The sequence below is a fragment of the Falco naumanni genome, chromosome 4 (genome assembly GCF_017639655.2).
Source record: "Falco naumanni isolate bFalNau1 chromosome 4, bFalNau1.pat, whole genome shotgun sequence".
NCBI lineage: Eukaryota > Metazoa > Chordata > Aves > Falconiformes > Falconidae > Falco > Falco naumanni.
The window spans coordinates 59,621,238-59,643,062 of NC_054057.1; the positions used below are offsets into that span (position 1 = coordinate 59,621,238).

Genomic DNA, 21,825 nt, shown 5'->3' on the forward strand with positions numbered 1-21,825 from the left:
CAGGCATGCCATGCAAAACACAGGGTCCACAGCAGCTTGCAGTCCTCCATGGGGGCACCTCTCCATTCTCACCTAGCCACACCGTCTGAGGGAAGTGCACCGGCTCGCTGGCCCCAACTTTGTTTATAGCTGAGACACGGAATCTGTAGGGTTCACCCGGAGTGAGATCGTCCACCATAAACTCCGTTTTTTGAATAATGCCCTTGCTGCATGACTGCCAGCCAACCCCTGGGATTTTCCTCTCCACGTTGTAGCCTAGGATGTCACAACCACCATCGCTCAATGGCTTGTACCAAGACAGAGTTACAGAGTTGCTGTTCTTACTTAAAACTTCGGGTTCTTCAGGTGGATCAGGGTGGGCTGAAGGCACAACAGAGGTCCCGTAATGTACGACATGAGCAATAATGCTTTATACTAAAACAACCAAGAGCCTTCTACAAGCAATGAGGAGAAACACAACAGATTTAGTGTTTGTCTTATTGAAAAGTTGACCATGAGACATACCTGTGCACTGCTGAGTTTTCCTTTGTCTGCCCTGACCTACCCTGCTAATGACAAACATCTAATTTCCAGCTGTCATCTCATGTACTTAATGTCACATATTGTGATTTTTTCCTGCTGCTCTGTCCCACGCAAACAAAATAAAGATGATCTACACTGTCCATGTTATTAAGGAAATTAGCTTAAAAGTTTGGGTACATTTGGGCCTTAATAATTTTTTATTTCAGGTCTGGCCTTAATAGAAATCAAATTATTGTTGGACTACAGAGTAACTCTAGCAATTTAATGGCAAGTCACTCAATTTCTGAGTAATTGCTATATATGTCACAGCATGAGGCAGTAACAAATACATATATACCAGGAATGGTCTGGTGTTCTACCAGACTGGCTACTGATGATCATACTCAGTACATTGGAAAATGTTCCTCACTTAATTTACACTTTGGCTTAGAAAACAGAAATAATTCTTTTTGTCTTCAAGTTCAAGGCATTTGCCAAGTAAATGACCTGCTGTGACGTACCAATGCAACAAATTAAAGGCAAAACAGTCAACAGCCAGTTCTTTAATTCTGGACACTACAAATATAATATAAAGGCTTCTTTCCTCTATTTTCAGCCAAATTTCATACAGAATACCTGTCAACAGGAGTAGTTCATGACAACAGTATTTTGCGGTTCCCAAAATGCAGGTGCCCAAAATAAGATGACAGATTTAAAACAGTGTTAACAACCAATTTTTTGGTGGAAATGACCAGAATGTATCAGAGATCTCTCAAGCCTCAGAAATCATTAGACAGACAGACTACCCATAAAAATTTAAAGAATGGATGGTTCATCAGTCAGTGGCTCTTGAACATCTCAGCCACAATGTACAGCTGAAATACATCACATTATCTCATACCCATCACTGGGGTTGTGCTGGCGTAACCACTGCTGGGTGACCCTCCTATCCTGGTGTGGGAAGGAGCCAGACCTTGGGCGCTGGAATGGACATTGACAATTCATTGGTCTAATCTGCTCCATGAGGGAATTAGGGAACTGTCATCTTTTCTACTTGTGAAGTACTCCAAGACCTATTAACTCTTGTATCTCTGAAGTACAAGGTGTATGTTTCATGGATCCCACCCACAGGAAGATTTTAATAGGTAACTCATTAATCTGGCAAACTGGTTGCCCTGCACTCGAACAGATCAGCAGATTTCAAATGGTTCTCTGCTGCCCGGGATAAATTTTCCACGTGCACTCTAGGTCAGCTCCCTCCCATGTCCATGTTTGCTGAGGGTGACGTTGAACTCTGAGTAAATTGGTTTCCACTAGACTCCATGTTACATTTTACAAAAGACTGCAGCTAGAGAGGGCTGGTGAACATCTCTACCATCGCTGGCCTGGTATAATTTTCTCCTGATGAGGTGGACCATTTCTGGTCAAAGAACAAGTGGCCCAGTAGCACCTTCTCAGACCAAGAACACTAGCTTGGGACATGCAAGGCAAAGAGAAAAGAACCAGCATAAAGATTAGAAAATTCAATGCTCAGTGCCAAAGTCTGAGATTTCAAGTGCTGCTGGGCCAGAATGACAGACACTTACCTAGCACAGATAACTTGGCTGATGCTATTGCTTCCCTGGAAGCAAAGGTCACCTCTCCAGAATGATGCGATTGGGCTTTTTTCAGAATAAGTTTGTACTTGTTTCCTTCTGCTTGCATCTCCCAGTCATCACCTGACTGGATCTCTGTGTCATTACTATACCAGGCAACTTCAGTAATTGGCACAGCTTCACTTAGAACGCAGCTAAACATAGCTTTCTCCCCTAGAGAGACTTCCACATCTGTGAGAGGCTGCAAGATCTGCAGGCGCCATCCTGTAGATAAAAACAGGCAACGAAGCCCTCAGTTACAGAAACAAACACAAGCAAAAGATTTTGTGAATACCTACGCTGAAGCTCTGCACATTCAGACCTTGGAGACGAAGGAGATGATTGAAAGGGAGGTTGTGTGTAGCACTAGAACAGAAGGTATCATTGAGGACTGAAACTTTCCAAAACTTTCCTGAGCAAAAACCAGCCTAGCAATGTCTTTCACAGGTAGCAGAAAACCCCGATGGAGAAACAATGCTATGACCGAGGATGGCTGTTCTTGTACTCTGTGAGGGGTTCTGATCCCTGCAGGCATCTCCAGGAATAACATACAATACAATGATGCAGAGATAATATTGTTGCTGATATAACTCTCATGTCTAAAGCTCTGAAGTACCTATAAACACGACCCAACTCAAAACAATAACGACAACAAAAAAAGCAATCATAAAATATCATCCATTTGTTGTGTGGGAAGAAGATTTAGGTAAGAAGCAAGCAACAAATGCAACTTTTCCTCTGTGCTACTCATCATATTTTACTGGTTCATTTTCCCTTTCCAACCAGCCGTTTCCAACTCCCCATGCAGGAGTGCCACAATTACCTTTCACCGTCAGGAAGGCTGAGCTCACCGCGTTGTTGCACATAAAAGTCACCCTGCAGCTGTCCTGGGGAGTTAGGTTCTTCAGCAGCAGCAGATGCCGGAGCCCATTTTCAAAGTAAACCATCTCAGTGTTTTCTGTAGTTTGGGCAGGTTCGTCGTCAATCAGCCAGTTGTAATTGTAGCACTCGGGCTTGGAAAGATAGCATTCAAACAGGGCTTCCCCTCCTTCCACCGCTTCCACGTTCTCCAAGCCCTGGACAATGCTGTTCTTGGCTGGCAAAGAAGGACAGCAGTATTAATCATTTGGCCGTGCACATCTGTGTGGTAACCAGCCTTGGAGCGCTGAATGATTCCCACTGCTGGAAAGCTGATGGAAAGGTTGTGGATGTGATAAACGGTGCTTGTAAGTTTAATTGTTCATTCCAACCACGCTCTAACACAATACTATGTTAAAAAACATTTTACGTAGTGAGATTGTTTAAAAATAATAATAAACCTGACTTCTGTTTTTACAAATAAAGAAAAAAAAATGTTGGTGTTTATATGAATTAGGCCAGTAGTCGATAGGAAGAGATAATTCAGGAAGATGAAGTATAATCAAATTCCTTCTGTCCCACAGCAGGTAACACTTCCCGCAGATCTCCCAGGCAGCACAATTATAATCGTAATTAGGGAGATGCAAATCTACGGGTAGCTCATGATAATAACTTACTACCTCTACTTGCAAAGCAAATATGAGAGAATATTATTGCTAGCAAAGCTACAGCGACTGTCATCTGAGTTAACAAGTCTGCCTCTAGGAAACACACACAAAGTTAAAATCTGTGTTAACAGTACTGTGAACAGTAAATTTCTGAATTATTACAGCAGCTCTGTGATAACGTACTCAGTTTATTTTCACATGCATGTGTAGTGAATTGCGTAGTCAGAAACACACATGTGTCTACACACTGCATTCGCCCGCCGAGTCATGCATCGGTTAGTTTTTGTATGTAAGCAATCAGCCTGATGCAAAATTAAACGTGGGCTGCTGCATGTGAATATAACGTGTGTTAGACCAGCTACACGGACAAATTACATGCACAACAGTGGGAACACACAGCTGAGTAAATACAGTTTACACAAATACCATACAATGGTCAGCATGATCTATAACATAAACCAATAATCTGAGACATTCCTGTTTAAATCTCTGAAACCATTTTCTGGCACTGTTTTAAGCAAAATTCCCAACAACTGAACAATTTTTGTAATAGCAAAAAAAAAGTTACTAAAATAATTCAGATTTTTACAATATTCATGCTTATGAAAACTATAAGGAGTTTGTAAATCCTTGGAGAACATTTAATTTTGTTAGAACAAATCCAAGCTGTTTATTTGTGCTGGGTTCCCTAACTACAAAAAGCAGCCAACTACAGATCCTGCCTCCTCTGGGATGCTATTGGATTGTGTTTATTAACATATTTTTAAATCCCTAAAATGGAAAGTATTTATCAATGTAGAAAATCTTATAATAAATAATGCCTTGATTTTTTTAAGCAAGAAGGCATAATTGCCACAAATATTCAGAAAGCAATTCAGAACCATTGCTCTTGCTGATCAAGCTAACTCATGTGGTGACCAAAACCAGTAATTTCATACACAGCAGAAAAAAATAAGAAACATCAATATAAAATCCTAAATCTATTGTTAATATTTTTATTTACTCTTTCTCAGGCACCTCACAAATGCTGATGCCAATGAGAAGGTAATTCCTGAGTGATCAGTATTTGAAACAAATAAAATACCAAGCTACCTTACCTTAGCTGAAAATAAAATTAAATTCCACACTTTTGATTAGCTACTGGTTTTAGGGCACACTGTGTGTAAAAAGTACTCGATCAGGAGAAAAGTACCCTTACTATTCCTCTGGACCAACATTATATCTGTGATTTTACAGTAATTGAGCAGGACACATCCCATTGCACTGATGCTCCAGCTCACTGTAGAAGAGGTATGATGTATAGGTGGCATAGTAAGCGAGCAAGCTCCAGTGAAACGTTGCAGTTTCATATTCAACTCCCATTAACTCCCAACTACTTTTATCATCGTTGTCAGTACTGGAGTGAGCACCAAAGAGCCAGTATCTGATGCATCACTGATTGTGAGGTGCTGCCATGATTTTTCCACCTCTTTTATTTGGAACCCATGATAGTCTTCCTCTTTGGCTGGAAGACCTCACCTTGAACATCAAGTGTAGCCATCACTTTAGTGCCTTCAGCTTCACAAGAATAGATGCCAGTGTCTTCTGGTACCGTAGGTTTAATTTTTAGCATGCTTACATTCCAGTCCTGAATGATAATCACTCGCTGCCCATCTGCATGTATTTCCTGATCATTTTTCTTCCATATGGCGTGTACTGGCCTAGAATACTGGCATATGAACTCTGCTGTGCCATCTTCATCAACAGTTATATCCTGCATGGGACTGACCACTTCAATGGTTGGATCTGTTAACCAACACGTCAGGAAGGACATGCGTTAGTGGATCCTCATGGAAATCACAACTTAGAGATTTTTGACAAGCACAGAGCCTGTGCAGAGCAAGCAGAGTGACAATGCGAGCAGCAAGCTGACTGGGCACGCTGGGGATTAGCAGTTTAGTTAGTGCTTGTATCAGCATCAAGCAGGATCGAAGCAAAACTGGTACATTAGAACATAGCTATCACACTGGAAAATGGACCACCAGCAATTCAGGTTTGTGCTTTAACGGTCCTGAATATAAACTTCTGTGCAGAACATCTGGATTCCCTCCAGGCTTAGTTTTTCTCCCAGCATTGTTGAAATCTTCTAGACTAGGAAGCACTGGATGTGAAACACTTCTGCTTCCCAGAATGTGGCAGGAGCGCAAGTGTGAGAACAAGAGGACTGCAATGGCCAGGCTGCTGTGAGTGGCTCCTGGTAAACTCTCAACCTCACGCAGCAACAGGAGAAGGCCAAAAACTCTACCAGAGGCTCCTTGCATGAGCAAACTGCAACCACTCATTGGAAAGAAATGCTGTACTCAAACACAAATAGTCACTCCTCTCCTGTGGTAGCGATGGCTATGCGTCGGGACGCACTGGCAGCATGAGGAGCAGAGGTCCAGGAGAACTGCAACAAAAAAGGTCACTTCCCAGGAGACAGGCACTTACTGTTTTTATTAACCATGTGTTCCTCTGCAGCAGAGACATAGTTTGGGGAAAAATATTATTTCCTTTACAGTAGCTAATCTAGAGATGCAGCATGAACCATCGCAATATCAGATGGAGAGCCCATAAAATGCTGAGAGCAGCGTGATATGCAGCTTCTCTGAAGAAGGTAAGCTCCACGAGGCTGCTTGTAAGCATCCAGTCTTCCTTTTAACATACTAGTTCTGCTTCCTGGGAGGCAGCACAGTAGGGCACAGTAAGTATATGTCACTTCAAAATATTGTGAGTTTCCAAAGCAGTCAAGGAGTCCCTCCTGATATGTCAAACTGGACCACTTGCATGTAGCTGCAATATATACACTAAAAAGAAAATCCTCAAAGAAATCTGAAAATAGAAGTCTCTCTGCAACATCCTTCTCAGCAGAAATATGTCAACTTCCCCCCCAAAAATGACAGGGCTATGATGGGACCTAAAAAGATGACAGTCATAGAAAGATGATACATGTCCTTATCTTTCAGGTAGTTGTACTGATCATAAGCCAGCCAGAATAAACTATGCTGGACCTCTGTCCAGAATGCTACTCTTGAACCGGTACATCAGGTCAAGGATTTGGGATGCTACTAGCAGATCTTGGTAAGCAAAGATAGTCTTGCAAATGTCTTTTGGAAACTTGTGGCAAGGCTTAATCCACTCTCTAAGGCTCCTCCTACCACTCTGTGTGACTGCACATGTGTTTATGGGGAGGAGACATCAATGGCAAATCATGGAGATGGTTTTGTTACACCAGGACCGAAGAAACAAGAAGGGATCTGTGGAGCTGGGGAGTACAACAATACTGTCACCTTTCATAAGATGCAGACGTGCTTCTCACAGCAAGAATCATGTCTGGTCTTGGAGAAGGAAGGCATCCTCGTTCCACTGCCCCATTGCTCTTTGCCACTGCTAGGCTAAGACCTTGGTGGCCCTGCTCGCCCCCACAGGATGGGAGAAAGTTCCTCGGGACTTAGGAGCCAAGGTGTATAGTGGGGCCTGTAATTCCCACCCTGCCCAAAGGGGCTGGAAGAAGGTAGCAGCTCCTTCAACCTTTTCCATTTTCCCTCCACCCACGCATGAAGGTGCCATCATGTTGGACCACTGAAAGAAGGCACTTGTAGGGCGAGGATATTGTGAAGGCCCAACAAGAAAAGCTGTCATGACATGTCACTTATAGAATATATCCAGTTTCAAGCATGCCTTAATACCAGGAGAATGGGAAGGAACAGAAACAACTTATTCCTTGACGAAGAACAAGCTGTGGATAGCAAGACAGACTGAAATACACCTAGTTCAAAAACAGATCTATTTTTAAATTTCTGGACAAAATAAAGTACTTGAAATTGCTATTAATACAAACACAGTTAGAATTTTACTAGTGTTTGATCTTCCTATTAAATGAAGTGTTATTAAGCACAGTGTTACTGTGGTGTTTTCTAAATACCTTTCTCATCCTAATCCAATTATAGTCATGTACTACTGTGATTCAGGCTCACCTTAAAGAAATCTTGTCTTAACAGAAGCATAAAATATGCGCATACGTATGTATACTAGCATGAGCTGTGGGGTCAGACTAGATCTCCACAGGTCCCTTCCAACATCAACAATGCTGTGATTCTGTGAAATCAAAACTTCTCAGGAGCCTATTATCTGACTGAGAAGAATACCTAACGATGCGTTTATTTTTAATTTATGTTTTAGTCCCACAGGAGTTCTTTGCCTAGAGAGCTCAGAACCAGGTTCTGCCTCTGAAAATGTGAAAATCAAAACTGACACAAATGAACATGGAGTTTGTGGGGTTTGCACAGGATGTTGTTGCTGCATCGTTCTGATACTAGGAAGAAGTGATTTGGCTTTTTAGCTCTGCAGAGTTAAATTTTCTGAATGTGCAAGGGACACATTATACAGAAAAGGAGACATCAGCTACTTACAACAACTAAATATTGTGGATAATTCCTTTTACGGTTGACAGCTATAGCATGGGGGTTGATCTGAATAAAGAACTTTTAACCCTTTATATCTCCATATACACAAATCCCTTTTCCAAGTGAGGAGTAAGTGTTACTTTTGTCTGAAAAACAACAGCTTTTCCTAGTCGCTATAGAAGGACTGGATGTGAAGGAGCTTGCTTTAATCAAGTCTGGAGCTCAGTGTTATTTGCGGTTTGTGGCTACCCTTACTAAATGAGAAGAATATCTATTCAACGGACCAGAAAGCTTTGCTAGTGCTGTGATGACCCATAATATTCCGGCAGTCAACACACGAGGCTCATTTTGTCACTGTATTACTGCAATGTCACATACCCTTTGGTTTCCAGGAACCATCAAGAGCCCAAAGGCTTGCCTTGGGAACACACTGGGCTCAGCACCAGTAGCCTCACTACAGAGCAGCACAGTGGTAATTTTATGAATTTCCAGCTACATAATATTTTGTGGTACTATAAAAACATTTGAAGGGGGAATAAAAAAAAAAAAAATAATCAGGTGCTACCACAGTGGTTTATATTCAGCTCTACTTTAGGCATCAGGTGAAAGCAGCAGCCCTGACCCTGCAACCCTTCCTCACCTGAACCACTGAAAAAAATCGATGTGGTTATACCTGTAAGACTTCTGGAGTCAGTATGTGCAACTTGCAGAAGTGGAGGGTTGCAAGACCCAGAAGAACTGTGAAGGGATTTAGTAAGGGTAGCCTGGAAGGCAGAAGCACTAGCGCACTGAGCAAGTCCAGAGTTGGCTGTGTGTTTCTTTCTAACAACGAAATACCTTTGACTAATAATTTAGCTGAAGATATAAGGGACCCAGCTCTGAAGGTGACAGTGCCCGAGTCATGGCATGCCACGTCATTTAGGATTAAAGTGTGGATCATCCCGTCCTGCTCAGAGATTTCAGTCACAAAGTTGTTGTGAAGTGGAGTTCCATCGAGCCACCACTGCACGTTCTTCACGCCCGGGTGCGAGAGCTCGCAGGTGAACGTGGCTGACTCACCCGCAAAGACGTCTGTGTTCTTTAAACCAGAAACTATGACTGCTGCTTCTTCTGTATAACAGAGCAAGAGAAGGTGCCAAAGGAAAACAAAAGCATAAACATATACACATTGCTTCCTGCAGAACTAGCTCAAGCAACAGTGCAAGTTGTCCAGGAAAGTCAAATTCTGTGATGATATTCCGGGGGGGGGGGGGGGGGGGGGGGGGGGGGGGGGGGAAAGAGCTAAAATTTTCTTTAGGAGATTTAGAAACCACCTTTGATCCTTCGCCCGCTTGCAAGCACAGTGTGTGTCTGCAGACACTTTCATAGGAGGAGACTCTGCTCCGTGACCAGCCCATGACTGGCTCTCCTTTATGTTGCAGCCACCTGCACTGACATTGTACAAGGTGGGAGGGAGAGAGGCTGCTTAAGATTTAAATGTTTACTTAACAGTGCTTTAAAAGAGTAATAAGAATATCAACAAGGACAGAAGCCGTAATCAGTAATATCAAGAATTTCAGTACTTCTTACAACCATTGCTCCAAGCAAATAGTTTGTCAGCAGTACCGCCATCTGCTACAGTACACAGTATGGTCACTACTTGGAACTACCTTCGCTTACAAACATTGGTCCAACCTCAGCCTGGAGGCAGGTGTTTGTATCTTTCCCAAAATCAGGAAAGAAATGAGTGGACTTTCAACTGTTTGCACCTGGGACAAGGTTGGCCAGTTAATGTCAAAGATTTTGGAATAAGACATCCAGGTGGCAGGATCGGAGCACTTCCACCGCGGTGCACCTTACCTTGCACATACACAGAACCTGTGGTGATCTCGTATCCGGTGCTACAGGTATAATCTCCGCAGTCATCGGGCTCGACGCCATGGATGATCAGCTCAGCAACGCTGCCTTTCAGCTTCATCTCGTATTTGTCACTGGGCTGAATGACCACCCCTCCTTTTCTCCACTCAACGGGAGCATCTGGCTTGGAGATCTCACAGTGCAAGACAGCTGTTCCCCCTTCCTCAGACTCCACATTTTTCAGCTCTTTGTTAAACAGCACGGGCAGTACTGTGGTAGAGAGGCAACTGCATCAGTGACAGTGCTCAGAGGCAAGAAACTTGCTTGCAACTTCTCCAGCTTGGCAGTTCCCTTCTTTCCGAACCCCAACTTGCCTGCTGGCAATGCCAAGCCCAGAGCAGGACTCTGAGTTGTGCCATAACCAGATGCTCATGGGCATCAGCCACAGATACTGTGAGGGTGTCCACTGCTGCTCCATAAAGGATTGCCATAGGTCACACGACCTTTAAGGGGCTTCATGTGGGCGTACTCACAATTTTCAGTATGAGAAGTTAAGAAGACAACAGCACCAGTCACAGCATTTGGACCGTGAATTGCTGAAACCACACGGAGCAGGAGCTGGTTATGGTGGCTAAACTCAGGATTTAAAAGCACGAACTGGTTGCTCAAGTCAAAAGACACAGCACTTAGTTCTAAATTAATAAAATTATAAAATTCAAAAACAGCCAGTAGAAAAAGGCAAAGAGCCACAAATCTTGGGCCGTTCAGGCACCGACAGGTATAATGGCTCAATTTAACGTGGGCCTGCTCTAGGTATGGTGAAATACTCCAGCTGCTCATCGGCAGGTAGCAGGCAAGTTTCTGCCCTGTTCCTGTACATACCCTTCACGAGCAGCAGCTGTAGTTTTGCTCCCAGCCCTCCCCCTCAGTGGGACCAAAATTGCAACTGCAGAAATAGAATTAAAAGGCACTAAATTCTTCTTTGAAGAACAGACTGCAGATCAGACCCTTTCCTGCAGCTGTAATGCACAGATACAGAGCCCTAACGGTAATTCAGTGCTAAAACTTCCATATCACCTCCATGGAGGACAGCCACAGCCGTAACTTCTCTGCCTTCAAGCAAGGCTTCTCCTACCTTTAACTTGCAATGATGCAGTGGTCTGCTGATCCCCTGAGTCGCATGTATAATCACCAGCATCCTGAGCCTCAGCATCATAGATGAAAAGCTCAACACGCGTCCCCTCTTGCCGCATCTCATACTTGTCGCCTGGCTGCAGCACCGTGTCTCCTTTCCTCCACTCCACGTGTGCGCTGGGTCTCGTCAGCTCGCAGTGCAGCATGGCTGTGCCCCCTTCCCCCACCTCCTCGTTTTTCAGCCAGTGTTTGAAAAGCACGGGCAGGGCTTGACAAGGGGAACAGTGCAAAGAGGAAGAAACAGGTGAAGGAAAAATGGAAAATGGAGGAACATTTTATTGTTAAGGTTATAAAAGGCAAGGCAACTGATAATGCAATCCATGAAGTTCAGACAATTCCAGCTGCATTTACCTAAGCAGAGCTGCCACAGGCAGAGACACCTTGGTACTATATATAGGGCTACAGCTTGAAATATCCTCACTACATAAAGAGGAGGAAGAGTGGGGAGAGGTGTTAAGCAGCAGGAAAAATTCCAGTTCTATAGGAGTGCATTTCACCCCCATATCCTGGACTTCGTTTCCCAAAGAATTCCCAGCTACACTGAATTTCTGAAGCTCAGGTGGGTTTTCATCCCCAAAATAAAATGACAGAATAGGATAAAAGCACTCAAAGAACATATACCTGCAGACCTGAGGCATCAGATCATACAGCCAGTGATCAATTACAGAATAATTAAGGCTGAAGGGACCTCTGGAGGTCCTCTGTGGATGGAGATTCCTCCACCCTTCTAGGTCCCAGTTCAACAGCCACCACCCTTTCACTGTGAAAGGTTGTTGGGTTTTTTTCCTAATTGGAATTTCTCTTGCTGCAGCTTGCATTTGTTGCCTCTCATCTGTTTACTGAGCACCCCAAGGAAAGTCTGTCTCTCTCCTTCTGTAGACCCCCATGGGGAAGCTGCAGACAGCAACGAGGTCCCCCCTCAACTTTTCTTTGCCAGGCTGAACAAACCCAGCTGCCCCTGCCTCTCCTTATACCTCCCATGCTCCAGCCATATCCACTGACCAACATAGTGACCTCTGATGCACTTGCTCCACTACCTCACCATCTGCCTTGGTACTAGAGAGCTCTGACATGGATACATGCACCTCTCACTGCTGCTGAGCAGAGGAAGCCGTACCTTTAACCTCCAGCCTGGCAGTGGTCTTCTCATCAGCTGTGTGGCAGCTGTATTCCCCTGAGTCCCCACGGTTCAGATCATGAATGACCAGTGTGTGCACGTTCCCCTCCTGCTTGATGCTGCACTTCTGGCCAGAGCGGATCACGGACGTGCCTTTCATCCACTCCACCGGGACATCAGGTTTGGACACCTCGCAGGACAGGTGAGCTGTGCCACCCTCCTGGAGCTCCAAGCTGTGGAGCGCCTTTACAAAGGTGACCGGGGCAACTGTGGGGAAGAGGATACCAACGCTGCTGCAAGCCCCTAACCCAGCATTGCCCCCAGGTCACAGCTGGCTGGTTACAGTTACAGTTTGAACCAGATCAAAGAGGAGCAAACAAAAGTTATTGACACGGCCCATCTTTCAAAATCATTCTATATAACTTAATGAAAAAGTTTTTCTAGTGGTTTTGGATGTTTTTTGGAGTAAACATGATCTAAAACCATCATAAGTAGGAGATTAACTCTGAGCATATTCTTGATATTCTTCAGCATTGGTTCTGACATATCTTAGCTGCTTGTTTCAGGATAGGTTGGATGGTCTTCAAAGGGTGTTTGCTTCACTCCATGAACTATAAAAAGGACTGAAATGACTAGCTCAGACATACATATCTAACTCTTAAATGCCTGAATTAGGTTAGCAGAATCTCCCAAAATCAATAAGGTCCCCTCCTCCCAAATAAACCTCTCCAGAAGATAAAGCAATGTTAACAGTGCTTACCAGTACCCCCTCCATCCCTCTTCCCAGGAGGCTGCTCACCTTGGACCGTCAGCTGTGCTGCTGAGGTATGCTGCCCAACCTTGAAACTGATGGGCCCACAGTCTTCTGTTGTCACCTTCCTCAAGATCAAAGTGTGACGTGTCCCATGGACTCTGATCTCATTCATTTCATTGGATTGTAGGGGAACATCCCCCAGGAACCATTGGGTGTCCTGAGTTGTTTCCCGGGACAGTCGGCATTCGAACACTGCGTCTTCTCCTTCGTATGAAGTGATGTCCTTCAGCGTCTCCACTATGGTTGCTGCTGGTTCTTTATGGAAAGGCCAACAGAGTTTGATATCTACTTTCAAGTGATGCTTTCTGGGTTAAACATTTCATTATGCTCTCTCCTGACAGTACTACATTATTTGAAAGAATGACCACAAAGCACTAAATGCACGGAAACATAGTTACAGGGGCATGTAGCAACACATTATGTACTTACAGACACATAATGTATGTATGTATGCATATATATTATGCACATATATATGTTAGTCTATAAAGCATGCGTGTTATACTGCATTTTTTGTATTTTTTATATATAGCATATATTTATAATGCAAACTATGTATCATGAAAATATTGTTGACAGATTTTAATGGGAGACATTAACATTAAACCACAGAATCATTGACTAAAGACCCACTTCTGATTCCCTAGAGATAAATGAGCCAGCTCTTATCCCTCTGAAGTCACTCTTATCTCCAGCATCCTCATGATTCAGTTTGGGCACAGGACCATGTCTAGCTGTCAAATTACTTAATCATGTGCCCTTGCCACGGCAGCAAACTCTGTTCAACCCTTCCCCACACAAAGCCCCACCTTTCACGAGCACAGCTGCAGTGGTTTGCTGGTCCCCTGTGTCGCACACATATTCCCCACCATCAGCTTCACTCAGGTTGTGAATTGTCAGCTCAGCCACAGATCCAGCTTGACGCATCTTGTATTTGTCACTTGGTCGCAGCACTTTGCCGGCCTTCTTCCACTGCACAGTGGCATTTGATTTTGAGATTTCACAGCTCAAAGTGATGGTGCCGCCTTCTTCAGCTTGCTGGTTCTGGAGTGGTTGTGTGAAGGTTACTGGCAAAGCTAAACAAATATAAATCAGAGGAAAACAATTATGTTTCATTGCTGATCTCACTAAGCCTTGCGTTTAATGGAACTGTGGTGCCATTCCAAATTTGGTTCAAACTCAGTTCCAAAATTACTTTAAAACCCAAACAAGGAATGACAGAAAGTGCTGGAACTCCGGGAGCGCTAACTACTCTGCACTCCCCAAGAGTCACTGGGCACTGCACACACCGAGCACCTCTGGAAATGAGTTCCTTCTTACCCAGGAGCAGTCATGGATATGGACTCTTGAGCATCTAAGTGCAGTATCTCCAAATGGTTACCGAAGTCACAACTCAAAAGCCTACACCTGATAGCTAAGTTCTTGGGTATTTGGGAAAAGTGCGTGGAGAAACATCATTAAATAATGTCTCTCATTTGAAAACTGGACCCAGAAGAGAGAGGAACTGTGGAAGTCTCTGCACTAGTGTGTATCAGTGATGGGTCAAGATGGGGTCTTGATGGGTGGGTTTACAATGAGCCACATGTAGAAGTTCAACTCCTCAAGTCCAGTTCCCTAGAAGAACCTTGGTGGCTCCACAGTTATGGCTGAACTGGTATGTACAAGGGCAGGAGGTGGGGTTCCAGAAATCAGGGTGCATTCACAGGAACCAGGGAGCAGATATGTATAAAAGGAGACAGACCTGAAGGTTCTTGCAGGTGATGTAGGAATGGATGGTGTATTTTGTGGGACAGCTGGGGAATGCCTGGGGTCAAGGCTTTTGTACAGTTGCATTTGCAGTGAAGGCATCCTGTTGTGCAGCTAAGTCCTGCAGCCCTATGAGTCTTAGGAGCCAGCAAAGGAATAAGAAAGAGAGAGATGTAAAGTCTCTGTGAAGACCTACTCTGTCAGAATGCATCACTGTTGATTCAGAAATCCTCATCACAAAAAAGGATCAGACTGCCAGTGTCCCTGAATCGTACCCATGAAACAGCTAAACTAACCTAGAGCTCCTTAAAAGATGAAGTGAAAGCTTTTTGTGCCCTTTCACTACCAAAGATGCTATAGTTTGCTCATCACCAGAATAGCAGATGTAGTCTCCAGCATCCTTCAGCTGTAGATTGTGGATAAGTAGCTCCACAGCAGAACCCATCTCTTACTTGGAGCAAGACTGGCCTTTTTTACCTGCTTCACTGGTGCATTGTGTTCAAAGAGCTTAGCATGAAGGGTGACCACAGAGCCTTCGGCAGCTTCGTGGTTTTGGAGGTTTTTTTCAGAGTGCTGGAGTAGGTGGGACCACACAGAGACACAAACAGCCAGCCACCACCAGAGGATCTGCTTACAGTACAGATATCCTGGTATCACTGAGTCCCGGACTTGGTGTGATAGCAGGCAGGTGCATGCCCTTCATGGAAAAGCCATCAAGGTGTATATCAAAACATGGCATTTTACAAGAATATCCTGGTTCCTTTTCATTTTTGCTGATCTATTTCAGAAAGAATCACCTTATAATTGTATTTGCACCAGAGTAGATTTTTAACAATTGATATATTGGCACATTACAGCTATTTTTAAGACCTGAGGCACTAGGAGTGTTCAGGTGCCTTACTTGTCAGCTGGAGCTGAGTGCCCAAGTCTGAGCACTTGGACTCAAGTACCATTTTTCCAGGTGGAGCTGCAGTTCAAAGGATGGTTAAGCATCAAAATTGGTCTCATTCTAACTTTAGTTCTGAGTGACCAGAAAGAGGTCCTTGGGGTGTAGAATTGTGGAAGCAGTTACTGCACATGGGTTCGTCCATGTTCATTGCTCAGGACACCACAGGCTTAACCTCTGAAAGTAAAAGGACTCAGCTAATTTATGCCAGCAAAGTACATCTGGAGTCGAGGACAGCAGACAGCACCCTCTTGCTAGGGCCAAGCTAAGGAAATGGAACAAGTTTCTCATCTTAAACCTACCTTTAACAGTTAAAGTGGCTGTCGTTTGTTCGTTTCCATTATCACAGGTGTATTTGCCCGAGTCTTCTGGTTTTAAGTGATAAATCTTTAAAGTATGGATTGTTCCTTCCTGCCTGATTTCATACTTGGAGCTCGGGGAGATCACCTGGGCACCCTTCTTCCACTTCACCGTGGCGTTGGGCTGGGAGACCTCACAGCGGAGGATGGCTGTTTCTTCCTCCTGCCGCTCTGTGCTCTGTAATTTCTCCTTGAAGACTGGAGGTGGCACTAAAATGACAAATACAGCGAAGGCATTTACAGTCACCCTCATCTTGTTTCCCCCTGCAGTGTTAAAGCTACAGCTGAACAGTTACTTTAACTCCTGTGTTATGTATTGGGGGGGGGGGGGTAAAACAAGCTTCAAAGAGGGAAGGAGGAGGATGCTTGGTTAAGAATTTCTTCAAAGCAATGGTTAGAGAAAGAAAGACTCCAAAGAACAAAAAGCAAAAAAGGAAAGAGAGAGTGGAAGCAACGAAAATTACAGGTCTATCAATACAGCTACTGGAGCCAACCTAGCAATTTCTTCAGCAACCAGTGAGCTTTGGGACCCTGGTGACACATCCAGTCTATCCATGGTGAAAGACAGTCTCTGAGACCGCATCAGTACATCACACATGTTCTGAAGCACATGCACCCTGCTAACATGAGCTAACAAGGGGTGAGTGATTGCCTTGCATTTACTAAAAGCATAGGCAAAACATCACCTGTTCTCACCAGTTTCCCACGTCACAGAAAGCCCTCACCTTTTACTGTGAGCTCTGCTGTTGACGTGTGGGGTCCCACTCGGAAAGTGATGGTGCCAATGTCCTGCTCAGTCACCTTCCTTAATGTCAGGGTGTGAATTTTTCCTTTTTCCACTGAGATCTCATTCATTTCATTATTTTGCAGAGCAACATCCTGTAGCTTCCATTCAACATCTCTTGCATTCTCATGAGAAACCTGGCACCGAAACGTGACATCATCGCCTTCAACCACCACCATGTCCTTCAGGCCACTCACAATGGTCACGTCAGGCTCTGCAAACAGTCCATCAGTAGTCAAGCCATGAAAGGGAAAACAAGGATCAAATAACAGAATTATCAAATAATACAGGGTGGAGTGGATGGCTGGAAGTCATCTGGCCCCACCACTGCTCAAAGCAGGGCCAGCTTACAGCAGGCTACTCGGCACCTTGTCCAGCTGAGCTTTAGGTACCTCCAAGGATGGAGATAGCACAGCCTCTCAAATCATGTTTCAAACCCTGCTGGTTCATACTTTCACCATACTTGGTAACACAGCCAATATCTTTCAGCTGGTGTTTTATCACTTGCCCTTTTTCTCAGAGATATGTTACATATTGATTTTTTTAATTACATGTATGATACTGTAATTGATGCTGGGTGAATAATGCCAAAATCAGGAATTTGAAATTTGTTACATTTGGACTTGGGTATCTTCACATAATAACATTAGAACCTGCTCCCTTCTACTGTTGTTTTGCAAAGAGACTTGCATATATTCCATGCCAGTGCTCCAAATTGGTTGAGGAACTGCTTGACTCTGCTCACAGCAGGACTTACTGGATTAGTGTGAGCACAGGGTATTTGCGCTTCAGTTTGCTTGAGCCCTGCTTATAGCGCGGCTGGGCACCTGCATATCTGTGCAGAGATCATCCCGACAGCCTGCAACAGGCAGAGGCTGTGTGCACCCTGAATCTGCTGGAGGATACCAAAGGAAAAGCAGCGCCATCTTCACCTGAGCACACACAGTACGTATTCATACAACTGAGGTCACCATCTGCATGAAAAATGGTGCAGTGAGGCATAATATCTACAATACTGAGTAGCCTGTAGAGATGCTAGTGGTGATGATTCCACACTCGTGGGCCAACCTGAAAGCAAGCTCTGTCTGTAATGACATTAAGGCCAGATGCAGCTGCCATGTGACTGGAAGCTGGGGATGAACCATCTGTTCACTCACACGAGTATGATGTCAAGCAAATATTTCAAGCCATGAGTCAAAAATTACAGCTACCTTATTGTCTGCTGTCCACCAAATGAATCTTTGCTTAGGTGCACCATTGACCATGATACCCTTCCTACGCTCTGTGTTTGGCACAGTTGTCTATCACAATAGCAATGGTTATATCGCAAAATCTAAACATCCTAAAGTGATAAATCCCCTCGCCCCAACAAATGGGTCTTGCCTTTGACAGTCAGTTTTGCAGAGCTCGTCTCATCTCCAGCCTTGCAGGAATACTCCCCTGCATCGCTAGGCTCCAGGCGGTGAATGCGCAGCTCGCGGAGGGTGCCGTCCCGCCACATTTCGTACTTGGAGCTGGAGTGAAGAACGGCCCCATCTTTCCTCCACTCCACCTCTGCTTTGCTAATGGAAATCTCACAGCGCAGCCTGGCTGTTCCTCCCACTTCCACTTCTTCATTCTTCAGGTGCTGCTTCAGCTGGGGTTTGATGGCTGCAAAATGGAAAACAATTAATACATGATCCGTTCACTCAAATGCCAGCTCTGCACAACTCTGCACGAGACACCTGGTGTTGGATGCTGCAGAACAAATTTGCGTTAAGTCGCTATATGGTAACAACAACCCTTTTTTCTCTATAAGCAGACCTATATTCTGTATATCCAGACATAGGGGAGGATCAGAAAAGTCCCTAAATATGTTTGTTTCGTGTAGCGCCAAGGGCATTGACATGCCTTTTATGCATCTGCTCTGGATAGTGGAAACTGCAACATGCATCAAGATTTTGACTAAGCAAAACCTGGTACTTTCTGAATGGAAGTAGTGTGAATCTGTTCATTTTTATAGAAATACCCATGACTTCCAACACCATAAATGATGTAACGCTCTAAACCCATTTCTGATTTCTCTGCTATCTTTTCAAGACCCTAGACTATCAAGTGTGAATCCTCCCAGATGACACACAAATGGACTACATTTATAAAAGCTGGGCATGGAACAGCTCAGGCGACAGCTTGTAACTGATGAAAACAAGAAGGGAATATCCATCATGTGCATGTGTGAGCAGCTGTGGAAACAGGAATCTCAGTGCTTGTGCCTCCTGTCCAGACCCCATCGTGATACGTAAAGCAAGCACAGGGCTCCCTCCCTCGGAGCTGACCCAGTGGCTGCTTTGTGGGTCAGGATCAGCCAAGAGGATGTGGTTTGAATGGCTGCGGCTTAGATCAAAGCCACAAGTTCCACCCAACAGTTCGAGAGGACCACAAACATTACACAGATGGTGATTAACCACAGATATTATTCCTGGGTTGTTTAAACATAGCGTTCTCAAGACCTTCACAGGAAGGCATTGCAAAAATTGAAAACAGTGAATTTTTGAAGTGCTTTTGTAAATTACTTATGATTAGTTATTGATTCCACTGAATCAGCAATTAATGCAAAGTGCCAAAAGTAAAGATCTATGAGAATTTCAGACCCCCCATGTGGCAGAGTTTCTTGCTTTCATCACATCACAGGAAGGAGTCAATACACTGTACTGTCTGCTTTATAGGCTTAAACAGCCATTCTACACACCCTGTCCCACAAGATCTACTTTTCTATATTCTGGTTTATGACTGGGCACCTGCTTTCCTCGTTAGCTTAACTTTTGGAGGAGGTTATTCACCAATAAATAAAAGAATATCATTCACACAATTTCACAAATCTCCTTCATCCTCTGTTCCACTTTGGTGCAACGCTAACCATTCACTCTGAGGACTGCTGTGCTCTGCTGGTCTCCTGTATCACACGTGTAATCAGAGGCATCTTCTGGTTCTACATTATGAATTACAAGTTCAGCTGTGCGACCACTTAATTTCATTTCGTATTTGGTGCACGGGAAGAGCTCCATGGTGCCTTTCCTCCATTCCACTGTTGCATTATCTTTTGTCAGCTCGCACTGGAATTTCACTGCAGCTCCTTCTTCTGCCTCCTTGTCTTTGAGCTCCTTTTTGAAAAGAACTGGCAGAGCTAAAGGGGGGAAAAAAGAAGCAACAGGAGCTTTTATTGAAGCCAGAGTCAAGTCCCGGTTAACACAGTTAGACCGACATTTTGGAGAACAAGATATTGTGCTTTGCAAGTGCTATATTCCTAGGCAGGATCCAGGTTTTCCAATTTGCCTGCAACTACTGGGAGATCTTGCTGCATCAGAAGCAGCCATCTGCACTTACAACATTTACTTCATTTCTTGACTCAAATCCTTCCCAGGTTGAATCCTTTGAATGAATTTATCCTTCAGTTCACCTAACAGCGATCTCAAGAGTAAAGAAGTTCAAAGTTCCATGGACAGCCTTGACTGATCAGAAAGGTTATTGTCAAGTCTTCTGAGATTTGGAAGAAAATCTTTTTTTTAAATACTTAAGCCGCATGTCATGTGAAATGTCCAAACATTACAGTAAAGCATTGCCCTTTCTTTAATTTCTCCCCAGCCATAAAGCTAGAAAGTTATTTCTTCTTAGAACCCCAAACTGAATTGTAACACTGGAAGAACAAAGTACCATCCTCTTCCATTCTCATTTAAAAAAAAAAATCTAGTATATCAGATGAAAGGGGAAGTATTTATAGGGGGGAAAATCATGTACTTAAAAACATTCACATTCAAACTGTTGCTTTGCATGTCAGATGGAATCTATTGCTTTAGGAGTCAGCTCACACCACCTACCTCTCACATTTAAAGATGCCTTGGTTTCCTGATCCCCAGTATCACAGCTGTATTCTCCTGTATCTTCTAACTTAAGATTATGTATTAAGAGCTCTACCAGGCATTCCCTCTGCCTCATTTCATATTTCTGGCTGGGCTGCAGCCCCACTCCTCCTTTCCTCCATTCCACTGCAGCATTGGGTTTCGACAGCTCACAGCGGAACGTAGCTGTACTTCCTTCCTCTGATTCCTTATTTTGTAGGTGTTGCTTAATTGTGACAGGCAGTGCTGCAAAATTTGAGAGGGAAATGTTTTAAGAGCGTTTCGGTCCGAAAAGGACACAATCCTACCATCATTCTTTGGAAACGGCCTATTCTAGCGATTCCATACTCCTTGGGCTGCCAGCCTCTGTCTTGGTAGCATCTTTCTTGAACCATTATGTGAACCAAGAGCTAAGGACAGATGGTGAAGTTAGGAAAGAGCTGGTCTTAAAGAGTGCTCCACAGAACGGCCTGATTTGTGATCTGGAGTTGGACTTTCCTGTGGAAGTGTCTCCATGACAACTATGGATGCTTTAGTTAAAGATCACTGGGACAAGCTCTCTCTTACACAGACTCTTGTTCCTTAATAAAGGGCTGCAAGTTTTCAGTATTAAGCCAGGAGTATTTTCCCCCCAGATAAAGCTTCTATCAACATATAAAAGATCAAGTTACCATTCAAAATGGAAGGAGAGGCAGTAAAGTAAAAGATGACTAATAAAGTGATAAATGGGAGAGGAAATTCAGATTTCAGGCAAGGTCTTGCTCTAGATGGTGGAAGGGGTGGAGGAAAACAGATGTGGATGCAGTGGTCTGCGGTCAGAGTTTACACCTGAGGCTCAAAGCCTCAAGTAATAATATAGCACACTCACATGTTGTAGAAACCTATTATCCCCCAACTGTTGCATCTCTTATTGTCCCAGTCAGGCATTACATCCAGTTAGTCATTTCTTATGCCCACTGAAGCACTCAACAACCCAAAATAACCATCAGCCTGCCTGGCTTATTTTCTGTTATCCCATTCCCAGATGCAGCCTCACTCCCTGTGCTCAGAGGGCAGGAGGGCTTATCAT

At 44.0% G+C, this 21,825-nt stretch overlaps 1 protein-coding gene across 1 annotated transcript in view; it reads right to left on the reverse strand.

The window, feature by feature from the left end:
- The window catches only part of OBSCN (obscurin, cytoskeletal calmodulin and titin-interacting RhoGEF), a 185,715-nt gene that overhangs the window by 71,832 nt on the left and 92,058 nt on the right, over positions 1 to 21,825 (reverse strand). The window contains 14 exon segments of the mRNA XM_040591699.1: positions 2,088 to 2,360; positions 2,959 to 3,231; positions 5,180 to 5,446; positions 8,923 to 9,195; positions 9,925 to 10,191; positions 11,057 to 11,323; positions 12,233 to 12,499; positions 13,032 to 13,301; positions 13,856 to 14,122; positions 16,041 to 16,307; positions 16,823 to 17,095; positions 18,265 to 18,531; positions 19,778 to 20,044; positions 20,736 to 21,002. Of these exon segments, the coding sequence (XP_040447633.1) occupies positions 2,088 to 2,360; positions 2,959 to 3,231; positions 5,180 to 5,446; positions 8,923 to 9,195; positions 9,925 to 10,191; positions 11,057 to 11,323; positions 12,233 to 12,499; positions 13,032 to 13,301; positions 13,856 to 14,122; positions 16,041 to 16,307; positions 16,823 to 17,095; positions 18,265 to 18,531; positions 19,778 to 20,044; positions 20,736 to 21,002 (3,765 nt within the window).